The sequence below is a fragment of the Tripterygium wilfordii genome, chromosome 21 (genome assembly GCF_013401445.1).
Source record: "Tripterygium wilfordii isolate XIE 37 chromosome 21, ASM1340144v1, whole genome shotgun sequence".
Taxonomy (NCBI): Eukaryota; Viridiplantae; Streptophyta; class Magnoliopsida; order Celastrales; family Celastraceae; genus Tripterygium; species Tripterygium wilfordii.
This window is the reverse complement of record NC_052252.1, coordinates 18,102,644-18,115,226: the sequence shown is the minus strand read 5'-3', so window position 1 is coordinate 18,115,226 and position 12,583 is coordinate 18,102,644. Positions and strand designations below refer to the sequence as shown.

General features: G+C 39.6%; 3 protein-coding genes across 3 annotated transcripts; 1 reads left to right on the top strand and 2 right to left on the bottom strand.

Moving 5' to 3' along the window:
* Positions 1-349: 349 nt before the first annotated feature.
* Positions 350-1,755, bottom strand: LOC119988512 (aquaporin TIP1-3-like). Its single transcript, XM_038833572.1, has 3 exons — positions 1,558-1,755; positions 1,127-1,377; positions 350-1,008 (listed from the first exon to the last, which is right to left on the bottom strand). Exons 1-3 carry the CDS (start codon positions 1,688-1,690, stop codon positions 634-636), a joined length of 759 nt encoding a protein of 252 aa, XP_038689500.1. The 5' UTR covers positions 1,691-1,755; the 3' UTR covers positions 350-633.
* Positions 1,756-3,021: 1,266 nt separating this feature from the next.
* Positions 3,022-5,471, bottom strand: LOC119988546 (receptor-like protein kinase THESEUS 1). The gene has a single exon (XM_038833621.1). The coding sequence runs from the start codon at positions 5,443-5,445 to the stop codon at positions 3,148-3,150; it is 2,298 nt and encodes a 765-aa protein (XP_038689549.1). The 5' UTR covers positions 5,446-5,471; the 3' UTR covers positions 3,022-3,147.
* Positions 5,472-6,398: 927 nt separating this feature from the next.
* On the top strand, positions 6,399-9,569 carry LOC119988547. Its single transcript, XM_038833622.1, has 3 exons — positions 6,399-8,346; positions 8,426-8,825; positions 8,911-9,569. Exons 1-3 carry the CDS (start codon positions 6,929-6,931, stop codon positions 9,286-9,288), a joined length of 2,196 nt encoding a protein of 731 aa, XP_038689550.1. The 5' UTR covers positions 6,399-6,928; the 3' UTR covers positions 9,289-9,569.
* The last annotated feature ends 3,014 nt before the right edge of the window (positions 9,570-12,583 follow it).

Here is a 12,583-nt window from a genome sequence, read left to right as displayed (position 1 = left end):
CAGCTTGCTGGATCCATTTCGGCCCTTCTGAGCCCACTCATAAGACAAATGTGACGATGCCGATTATTGACTTATTGGACTCCCTCAGTGTAGTTGGGCCAGTCCACACAACTTGCTGGATCCGCGTTTCTAAGCCCACTAATCCCTATCATCAATATTCAATATCATGAAACTAAAATAAATCCCAAACTTTGACCATGGGCCTGTGTATCTGTTTTCTAGTTTGTTTTGTTGGCTATTTAAATTGGCACACCCTTCTTGAGGAATTTTTAAATTTCTAACCCAAAATGACACCTTACAAATTTGTCATTTAGGTATTCGATATGAGCCTAAACTCGGGTCGTCCGAGCGCACAAAATTTACCACCATATCATATCACTATTTTAGTCCCAAGAATTCAGTACTCAACAAGAGCTTCTCAACTAAATGACTGAAATGAAGAGACAATTCAGCAGATTCAACAAGTAACTAAAAGCAACAAAAGGAATTCTTTCAACAACTAAAAGAAAAGTACAACAAATCCTAGCTCCTCCACTAGTTCATCACTTCAACAATTGCATTTAAGCCCCCAGTTTTAGTCTCTCAATCTAAGAAAGAAGAAAAAAAACAGAGATTTTATTGGGATGGAAGTCCTTAGAAATCATTGTTTGGGAGTGGCTCGTGAGCGTTGTTGCCAATGAAAATGTTGTCATAGACAATGGCAGCAATGGCAGCACCGATGAGTGGACCGAGCCAGTAAACCCACTGGTGAGTCCAAGTCCAACTAACCACAGCAGGGCCAAAGGAGACTGCTGGGTTCATGGATGCACCATCAAAAGCACCACCAGCTAAAATGTTAGCACCCACAATGAAACCAATTGCAATTGGTGCAATAGTCCCCACATTTCCTTTCTTTGGATCAACTGCTGTGGCATAAACTGTGTAAACCAACCCAAAAGTCATGACGATCTCGAAAACGACTGCGTTCCATGGCGACACACCGGATGATAGCGAAAATGCTGATGTTTCCTGCACATCAATCAGTCAAATACAAGTATTAGACATCAATCAATATGTCCACCGGATAGCAGATATGTTGATTCATTCTTGATCATAAGATGTTGGATGGATTTTATGAGTTGCTTACCAATCCGCCAGTTGCGAATTTAAGCAGCAAGCAAGCGACAACTGAGCCAAGCAATTGAGCAATCCAATACAAAATCCCCCTCAACAATGTTATGTTTCCTCCAATAAATGCACCAAATGTCACCGCAGGGTTTACATGGCCACCAGAGATGTTTGCGCCGACAGATACCGCCACGAAGAGCGCAAATGCGTGAGCCAGTGATGCTGCCACTAGTCCAGCCGGTGTCGTCGATCCATTGTCTGTTAGCTTGTCTAAAAAACACACAAAAAAATCCACAAATTCAGTCTTTGAAATTACCATTTTCACTTGCCTCGTAAAAATAAACAAAATTAGTGATAGATATGGGGAATTATGCACTAAATTAAGCGAAATCAAACTAAGACATTTATCTAAGATTAAGATAAAACAGTATGAAAGTTTGGGAATCTTACTGAAAGCCATCCCAGATCCTTCTCCGGCAAATACGAAGATAAGCATGGAGAAGAACTCTGCCAGTGCCGCCCTTATCGCATCAGGGTGGCTGGCATCTCTTGGTGTTCCGATTGCAATCCTGTAGATTGGCATTGTCGGTGAACTTTGTTTGTTCTGTTTTTCCTCTGCAACTCTTTTGGTTTTTAGTTTCTTGTGTGAGGGAATTGGAGAAGTGTTTTCACTATATATACCAGAAATAACGGCTATGGAACCGGTGTGGCCAGTACCCGGTCAATAAAATACTTTCGCACCAATTAGAGGGAGGTGGGGCTTTTATTGGGCCACAGGTCGGTGACTTTACAGCTCATGAAGGGGACGTGTTGTCCGCAAATATCTCGTTCTTGTGGTGGTGAAATAGTTTTAGGCTTTTAGCTCAGCAGTACCAGCGAATAATAGATTATAATCGCCGACTCGATGACGTGGCTGGCCCACTTTGCTGATTGTGTAGGTATGGATCGGCTTAAGTCAATAAATCCTCGCGAATGGACGGCGAGGATTTGCATTTACATGAACCGACTTTTGAATATTCAAAAATAGAAATTTGTAGGGAGATGTTTGTGACGTAAATGGTTTTGATGTTTTGTGGAGAGATCTTGTGGTTGATATACGTAGGTCGGCTATAGATTAGAGTGGAGTACTAGGGTCCCAGAAAAGCTAGTAGTAAGTCATGTGAACCGTCGACATTAGATTACGATATTTTGATCGTGTGGTGGGTGTTAATGATGATATTTGTGATTTGATGTAGGCTTTCACTAGTGTTGTGTGAAGGTGAAATTACATTATTTGTGCATGTGATCAAATTCATGATGGTGCTAGAGAGAAACAATGTCACTATTGTTGGTGTTAGAGAGAGAAGAAGAAGAGTACTAGTGTGCTTCACTATTTTAACAGGGAACAATACCATTATGAGAGCAATTCTATTCTGACAATACATTAGGTTTTGATCTAATTTATCATGTTGTAATATGAGAAATTTTGTACATGCGAGCTTGACGACTCAAGTTTAAGTCATATCAAATATAAAAAACGCAAACTTATATGATGTCATTTTCGGTTAAAAAACTACTTCACTATCCATGATGCCTTCTAATCAGTTTGTAAGTCACTATTTTACATTTTTGATGAAATTAAATTTGGGCTATAATCAACTAGAAGATTTTTGAATGTATTAATTAAACCGACAGTGGACCATAGTACTGAGACAACATCATTTGTTTCATCATTGGACCGACCAATTGTTGTATATGTCGTGAATAGAGGTATGTGTTGCATCATCTACTATTCTACTCTCACATGGTCACATTATGCTTGTCCTTTCATAGAAACAATTCGTGTGTTAGCTAGCTTGTTTTTTGGAGATGATTGAACTCTAGTGTATGAAGATAAAGCATGACTAACATCTCCTTAACAAACCAGACATGTAAACATATGCTTCCGTTTTCACTGTTAAAAGTCATGATCATACACTAACATTACTAATATGAAGTCATCAGTTGATCAGATACTGCTAATAAAATGTCAGCAAGACTGAAATAGTTTAGAGAGTTATCTTATCTTCCCTTTGGATCCATCAACTGTGAAAACACTCCACTAGATGTGGCTGTATTCGACGCTCGATCGCTGATACTGTCTTCACCATCAACTGATTCAATTTCAGGTATCCGTTCCGCGATGCCTGGAATGTAGTTTGCATTGTTATCCAATGAGGTATTCTGTATAGAAGCCTCTTGCAGTTGAAGAGAATACTCCAAATTCCATAGAACATCTCCCATCGTTGGCCTATCAATCCCATATTCAGCTAGACACTTCTCTGCCGTTTCTCCGAATTTTCTTAGCGAATCAAGGTTGATAGATCCTACGAGACGAGGATCGATAATCTTTTCCAGATGACCCTTGTTTTGCCAAATCATGCCCCATTCAGCTATATTGACTTGCTCTCTTGGAAGTGCAGGGTTTATAGCAGGCCTAGCACATAAAACCTCCATTAGTACTACTCCAAATGAATAAACATCAGATTTTTCGGTAAGTTGTTGTCGTCTATAGTACTCTGGATCAAGGTATCCAAAGCTTCCCTTCACAGCAGTACTCACATGGGTTTGGTCCAAAGTTGGTCCTAACTTAGACAAACCGAAATCTGCAACTTTTGCTGTGAAGTTTTCATCAAGGAGTATGTTTGTTGTTTTGACGTCGCGGTGGATAATGGTTTCTGCTGCTCCGGTGTGAAGGTAATGCAATCCTTTTGCAGCTCCAATGCAGATTTCTAACCTTTGCTTCCAAGTAAGTGGAGGAAGATCAGAGCCGTACAAGTGCTTTCGGAGAGGACCAGCAGACATGAACTCATAAACCAGAATCATCTCATTGAGCTCCTCACAGTAGCCTATTAAGGAAACTAAATGTCTATGCTTGAGCTTAGACAGCATTGCAATTTCTGTCCTGAATTCAGCAAGTCCTTGCTCGGATCCCGGGTTTCCGCGTTTTACTGCAACTGCAACTCCATTATCTAGCACTCCTCTATAAACCTTCCCAAACCCACCTACACCAACAACCAAACTCTCACTGAAGTTCTTCGTTGCCTCGAGAATCTTGGAGAACGTTAAAACGCGACCTAAGTTAGGTTGTGTTGCTGAATCTAAAATACCAATTGAAAGCCTACTTTCAGAATTGCCCACTTGGGTGGGAATTGGAAACCAGGATACAGGCGGATGCTTCTGCTTCTTTGGACGTCGTAAATACATGAAGAAAGCTGCTGAGATGAGCACTAAAACTGTAAAAACTGCTGAACATAAAGAGATTGCCAGTACCCTCCAGTTGTTCCTCTTCAGCATATTTGAATTGATATAACCTGATTGAAGATTCCCATCAAGGCTGTCAATAGAATTGCTGATTTTCATAATCTCAAGACCATTCAGTATTGCATTGGTTGGGACATTCCTTAAACTTGGAGGACCTACTTGAACCAGAATCTGATTCGAGTCCATCGAAACGTTGACAACAAAGTCTACGAAGTTAGCAGCTGATAATTCCAATGTCTTGCTAGAGATATCAAAACAGTCTAGAGCAGATTGCCTGTTAATGTAGACATTAAACACCAAACTATTGAGAGATTCACTGACAATGTCACAAAAATGCATTCTAACCAGGTGAGTGAAACCTTTCTCAATCTCAAATTCCCATGAAATGTTAAAGTTTTGGTCATTGACATTTGCATCTGCCATTTCTTGAGCTGTTGCATACACCCAGTTTGGGGCAGTTTCAACTGATACTCCATCAGGGTACTTTATGGAACTTGGATTCGACAAAACACTCCTCGCAGCAGCAGCATTAACCAGATAAGCTTGATCTGGCTCCCATGTCCTCCAGAGTGAATCATTCCTTGGAGTTATAAGTGGACCTCCCATATTAACTCTGTGAGCCGTCTCGAAAGCTGCATTGCCAGGAATCTCAACTTCAGGCCCTGGCGGAACAGTCTCCGCAATGGAAGGAAATAGTCCTTTTGGCATCAAAACAACCTCTATTGCACTGATGAAAGCAATCGAGCTTTCCCAGGGAGACAATGTCAGCACTAACTGTTGTTGTGAACTTGTTTCATCAACCTGGAGTGCATATTCCTTAATCAAAGCAGTGCTAGTTTTCCCCAACTTACGAAAAGAAAATCCGTGAAGCAGAGTAATCTCATTAGCCACAATTGAAAATACTGCTGTTTCTAGATTGTATTGAGGGTTCTCAATCGGATAAAAATGCAGTCGTAGAAAGTACCTGCCACTTTGCTTAGTTCTGATAGTATATGTGCAGGTTTTTCGACAAATGCGAGCAGAGTTATATGGAGTTGGGTAACCTGAGATACTCATTTGGGTATCAAACACAACAATGTCGGAAGAGGGAGACAGATCCACATTGGAATCACCTATGTCAGGCTCAAAAAACCGCCCATCGTCAAGCCTCGATGCTGTATTACCTCCGCAATTAATCAAGAAACTGTCAAGAGGAATGAAAGAAGCATAGAGAATTGATGGAATACATAGACTGCATAAGAGAAAGATGATAACAGATGCAATCCGGCGACCCATCTCTTTGTACTCCAGCTTCTAGCAGCCTAATGATAGATTTTCTACTTCTTTAGAGTGTGTTGAATTGAGAAGACATACCTTGCTATGCAATCTACTACCCAAAATCATCAGAGAGACAGAGAACCAGTCTGTTAAGAGTGAGAGTGATAATGGCGCTGCTGTTAGTCCCAAGAACTAGTCTGCCACTTTGCTTAGTTGTTTCAACCTCTTAGCACATGTGCGTGGGATGTCGTAGGTTTTTGACACCCGCTCTCGTGATTTGGAGTTATTTTCACAATAGACTCCGGCCCAGGACTTAGCGAGTTCATATGATTTGTGTATATTGCATGTGACCCGTAAATTTACCATTAGATGGGGTCCGATGGGCTGTGCTCTCGGTGATTCCCTCGTCACAAAAAAAAGTAGTTCATTGATTTTATTTTTTGTTGTTGTTGTTTTTAAGGATATCGTAACTGACTTAACTGAATCTGAGAGGGGTACTTTGCTACTTTGATATGAATAAAATATAAAGTTGCAGGGAACATGATTGCTTTGTTTAAAGCCATGACCACAGGATCTCTTGGCCAGCTGCTTTACAAATGCCACTGCATTGAAATTTTAACATAGTTTGCGGTTGTTTCACATGCCTAAACCAGGCCATTAACCATGTACTGAATTGATTTTAAACAGTTCCTGCACATGGTCTGTGGCATGTGTGATCAAGGTAGTCAAAATCGCGCTTATGCTCGTAAAATCGCTCGATCTTACGATCTTACCTAAGATTTCGAGTAGAATAGTGGTAAACTCGTTGCCACATCAAGATCGACGCAGATCGCGCTTAAACTCGTTAAAATCGCTAAAATCGCGATTTTATACACGATTTTAACGATCTTGAGAACTGTCCTTATAAGCCTATGTGTTAGACTGGGCCTTATTTTTTGGGCCAATTTTTATTATTCTGAGTTCTTATATTATTCTGGCCCAATTCAACCTTAGCCCAAGTTCTTATGTTATTATGGCCCAATTCAACCTTAGCCCAAGTTTTTATGTTATTCTGGCCCAATTCAACCTTAGCCCAAGTTCTTATACAGCCAAGCCAACTCCTTATTACAGTTCGTGAAATTTCTAACCTAGAATACTTCATCGACTGAGAACTGAGAAGACGCCGACAAGTGGTCCTGGAGATGATGCAATAGTGATCTGATACTGAAGTTTCTCTTGACTCTGTGACTATTCTACACCTCGACCATTCTGGTATGCAGTTCTTTGATTTTCAATTAATAAAATGTCAACTTCTGGTTCTGGAAATGCAACTGCAAGTATTAGGAGAAAAAATGCTTCAGGGAGTAGAAATGATATAGGATGGGAATATGGTATTGAGGTTGGTCATGATGCAAAGAAGGTGCAATGTAAATTTTGTGCCAAAATTAGCAGCGGAGGTATATATCGTTTTAAGCATCACCTTGCTTGTACAAACGATAATGTAGGAGCTTGTCGAAGTGTACCCGATGATGTGAGGAAGAGAATGTTGGAGATTTTGTCTCAAGGTATGGAAGCTAAGGAAAGGAAGAGTTTGTTGCGTCAACATGAAATTGGGAGCTCAGTTAGTGAAACACTACCTGAGTCTCAAACTAGGATGACATCAGCTATGTATAAGGGTAAAGGGAAAAAAAATTCTACTCAAGTGACCATGAATGAGCTATTCAAGAAAGATTTGAGAAAAAGTGCATGTAGAAGTATTGGGAGGTGGCTTTACACTTGTGGTATTCCTTTCAACACAGTCAGAAGTCCAGAGTTCACAAAAATGTTTGAAGAGGTAGCTAGACATGGTCCTGGTTTTAAAGCTCCCTCTTACCATGAAGTTAGGGAGACTATGCTCAATGAGGAAGTGAAGGAGACGAGGGATTACATTGAGATACATAAGGCTGAATGGAGAAGAGTAGGGTGTAGCATTATGTCTGATGGCTGGACAGATAAAAAGAGGAGAACAATATGCAATTTCTTGGTGAATAGTCCTAGAGGGACTGTCTTTTTGGAGTCCTTGGACACGTCAGATTTTTCAAAAACAGCACAAAAAATTTTTGAGTTGTTGGATAGGGTTGTTGAGGAAGTTGGGGAAGAAAATGTTGTGCAAGTGATTACTGATAATGATGCATCTTATAAGGCGGCAGGTTCATTGTTGATGGAGAAGAGGAAACATTTATTTTGGACACCATGTGCAGCACATTGCATAGACTTGATGTTGGAGGATTTTGAGAAGAAATTGAAGGTCCATCGTGTGACTATCAAACAAGGTAGGAAGATAACCACATACATATATTCCAGAACATTGCTCATTTCCATGTTGAAACAGTTTACCGAGGGGAGAGATTTGATTAGACCTGCTGTTACTAGGTTTGCTACGGCATATTTGACTTTAGGATGCCTTAGTGAACACAAGGGTGCATTAATGACTATGTTTTCATCTTCAAAGTGGAAGGAAAGCAAGTTTGTACGCACTGAAGAAGGGAAAGGGGTTGAAAACATTGTACTTGATAGTAGATTTTGGAGAGATGTTGGCATATGTCTTAAGGCTGCATTACCATTGATGAAAGTGCTTCGCTTGGTGGATTCGGATGAGCAAGCCGCTATGCCTTTCTTATATGAAGAGATGGATTGTGCAAAGGAGAAAATTCAAGCTAATTTCAATAATGTGGCAAGAAAGTTAGTAAATTTAGTAATTTTTCCATACCATATGCATTGTAATTTTTCAAATACTAATTATTTTATTTTTTGGTTGTAGTTATACGCCTATTTGGAAGATTATTGATGAGAGGTGGACTAAGCAACTTCATAGGCCATTACATGCTGCAGCCCACTATCTAAACCCCCGAATTCATTATCGTCCAAGCTTCAATCCTAATGATAAGGAGGTTAAAAATGGGTTGTTTGATAGCTTGGATACGTTGGTGAAGGAACGAAATGAAAGAAATACAATAATCTCACAGCTTGATATATTCCATCATGGTCAATGTATGTTTTCTAGGATTGATGCTAGGGATTTATTAGAGAAAAAGCATCCTGCTGATTGGTGGAACACTTATGGAGATGATGTTCCCGAACTTCAAAGATTTGCTATTCGAGTGCTTAGTTTAACTTGTAGCTCTTCTGGATGCGAGCGTAACTGGAGTGCATTTGAGATGGTAAGATTCGAGTTTATTTTTTAAGTTTGTTTGTTAAATGTTAGGAACTTCAATACTTCTCAATTAACTCATTGTGTGGTTTTAGGTTCATACCAAGAAAAGGAATCGTCTTCACCAAAAGAAGATGAATGACTTGGTGTTTGTGATGTACAATTCCAAATTGAAGAATAAGAAATTTAGAAGTATGGAGTTGCCAACCTTTGAAGATATTGGTTCAGATAATGAATGGATCACGGAGGGAGGTGTGGATGTTCCTTCTCCTAATGAGGATGTCAATGCTCAAATTGTTGAACCGGTTGGAAATGATGGGATTCATGATATGACAATTGAACTTGATAGCAACCCAATTGAGGATGAAGATATAGAAGAAAATGTGAATATGGAGGAGGGAGAGGGAGATGAATATAATGGGAGTGATGGTGGTGGGAGTGGTGAAGATGATGATCTTGATGATTTGTGTTAATTTATTAGTTTGTATGTTTGTTGTTGGAACATGAGATTGAATTTATGTAGCATGTGTTTAATTTTTAGTATGTTTGATTGTTAGAACTTTGAACATGTATGGCATTATCTAATTATTATTGCATTATGTTATTCTTGTTACATGTCTTAGGATTGCAAAATATGCTTATTTTTACATTGTATGTAAAATCTTACGATTTTACGATTCGATTTTGCGATTCCGATTTTACACCCCTTCTCCGATTCCGATCCGATCTTACGTTTTCACTACCTTGTGTGTGATGCCATTATCACTCTTTGGGAGGAGAATTTCTTCGATTAAACAATGGTGAAAACAGTCCTCGGTGTGTGACTCTGTTTGCATGCTTCAATTTTGAACTTATGCTTTTGACCAAAAGCGTTAAAGCTATGAACTTTGACTTGCTATTCAATGGATGAGACTGTAAATCAACGCTGCAGCTAGAGTCACGTGTCCCTCACGTGTGATTGCCCTCCCTCACCCACGAATCACCATATTAAAATCTCTTCTTTAAACCTCTCAAATAATTAGAAGTGTCAAACAGCCCGGCCCATCAACCAAGGTCAATGTGCCGTGTAAGGCCCGTTAACACCTCCTTATGGGCTGAGTCTGAGTTTCCGGCCCATGAAGCTCTCGGGCCGCCTTAAAATCAAGGGACTTTTGAAAGCTGGTACACTAGATTATACTTAATTGTAAAAAAGTGCAGTCACTAAAACAGCATTTTAAAAAAGTACATTGGGATCATCTTTTACCAAAATAACCTCAAATTTGATTTTTCACTCTCCACGAATTGTGATACAATAGTGATACTTTTAAATAGAAGATCCAATTTAGTGTTCAATTTATATCTTTTGCTCATAAAATGATGATATAAATGTTAGAATGTAAATTTGATTGCATTACATGTCTTTCTAGTTCAATTATGTCATTTTAGTGGATTTTTGGTATTGGTGATACTATGGTGGTACATCTCTGCAGCTGTAAATGTTTTTTCAAAACGAGCAAGAGATGTACAAACCAAGAAAAGAAAACTAAGAAAGGGAAAGTAATTAGGAAGAAGAAATATGCATATTGGTTCAATTGTATCATTTTAATGAATTTTTGGTGTTCGTGATACTATAGTGATACATCTCGGCACTTGTAAATGTTTTTCCAAAACGAATAAGAGAGGTAACCAAGAAAAGAAAATCAAGAAAGGAAAAGTAATTAGGAAGATGAAGTATGCATACTAGTTTCATTGTATCATTTTAGTGGTTTTTTGGTGTTGGTGATACTATGGTGATACTATAGTGATACATCTCTGCAAAAAACGAACCAGAGTCCAGATCTGCAAAAAAAACAAAGCACAGCCCAGATTGAACAACGAAGCATGGTCCAGATCTGTCAAAAACAAGGCAGAGCAACTCGACGCAGTCCAGATTGAGCAACGACGAAGAAGGCGATGAAGAGAGGAGAAACTCGACAAAAAACGGAGAAGAAGGCAACGAAGAACAAATTCAGATCAAGAAGAAGAAGGAGGAGGAGAGGAAGAAGGAGATAACTTTTAGTAGAGAAGAAGGAGAGAAAGAGATGACACACTAGAGTTGGATTGTTTTTTTTTTGAAAAGGTTTGTAGACCTGATTATATTCAATAACCCAACCAATCTGAGATTTGAACTGGAGGCCAAAACAAGGCACTCGTGCCACCACTAGGTGGATTACAAAAGGAAAACTACCAAACAAAGGGACACAACTACTTCAATAAAAACAACAAATGAGTTAACTTAAATATGATGAATCGGAGCATCTGCAATCCATACTCTGAATTGTTTGCTCTGAACAGCAACTTTTGCTAACAAGTGAGCTGCCATATTAATATCTCGTTTCACATGACAAATAGACCAAGCAACGAAGTTGGACAAAAGTCTTTGAATCTCCAAGATTACAGCCCTCCATGTCGTCGGAGGCAACTCACCACCTTTGATAGCTTCAACCACAGATAAAGAATCCCCTTCTAAAACAAGCTTATAAAAACCCAACTCTGCCGCTAACTTTATAGCATGTAACGCCCCCAAAGCCTCGGCAAGTGTAGGTTCAAGATCAGTCGGACGTACAAATGTACTACATGCCATCACATCTCCTATACAATCCCTGTAAATCACTCCCACACCAGTACACTTACCTCTACCATCAACAGAAGCATCCCAATTTACCTTAATGAAATCTTGCGAAGGCCTCCTCCAACCTCGAGAAACCATCTCAGTACTGGGCATCATAGACACACTCCCACCTTGTTCAACCTGAGCTAGGAAAAACTCATCTGCCATACACAATCCTTGCTTGGCAATTTGGCTTGGATGCAAAAATTCACCCTCATGGACAAACTTATTCCGTCTTTGCCAAATCAAACGCATGGTAATGGCTAAAATAGCTTGTTCTTTTGGCAAAAAATCCTGCATAATTATCGACCAAAACTGATAAAATGAGCCCATGAAGGTCACACTCCTTTTTTGTAAACGCTTGATGCTCACACTATATACATCTCTTGCTGAAGGACACTCCCACAAGGCATGCATAATTGTTTCATCAGAACCTACGCATAAAGGACAAGTAGCATAAGGAATAATGTGACGTTGCATAAGGAGATGCTGACAAGGTAGAATGCCATGCACAGCTCTCCAAATGAACACTCTAGTAGAAGGAGGGACTTGGAGTGACCAAATAGGCTCCCAGAGATGTTTTTTAGAATTTAAAGAAGGGCCCGAAGTTGTGGCCAAGTTTCTATTTCTAATCTCCATTGCTTTGTGATATCCACTCTTTACCGAATATTGGCCATTTGATGTACCTGTCCAACAAAGGGAATCATCTATTAACCAAGAACCAAGAGATTGCTGCAAAATCATTTGAACATCCTCCTTATCAAACAATTGCTCCAGTAAGGGAATGTTCCACCATCCAATTTCCCAGTCAATAAGAGAGCTCACTAAGGAATTTTCAGAGAAGCCTAATGCGAGAGCATTAGCTCCAAAAATAACTGTACGAGGAAGCCAACAACTCTTCCAAATCTTTACCTTCACACCATTACCTATTCTCCATCGAATACCATCATGCAGCAAACTCCTAGCTTCCAAAAAGCTTGATCACAAGTAAGATGAATGGCTACACTTAGCCACTGATAGGAAGTCAGAATTTCTAAAATATTTTGCTTTCAACACCTTACTAGCTAAAGAGTTAGGATTAGACAAGATCCTCCACCCTTGTTTAGCAAGCAAGGCAATGTTAAATGCTTCAAAGTCCC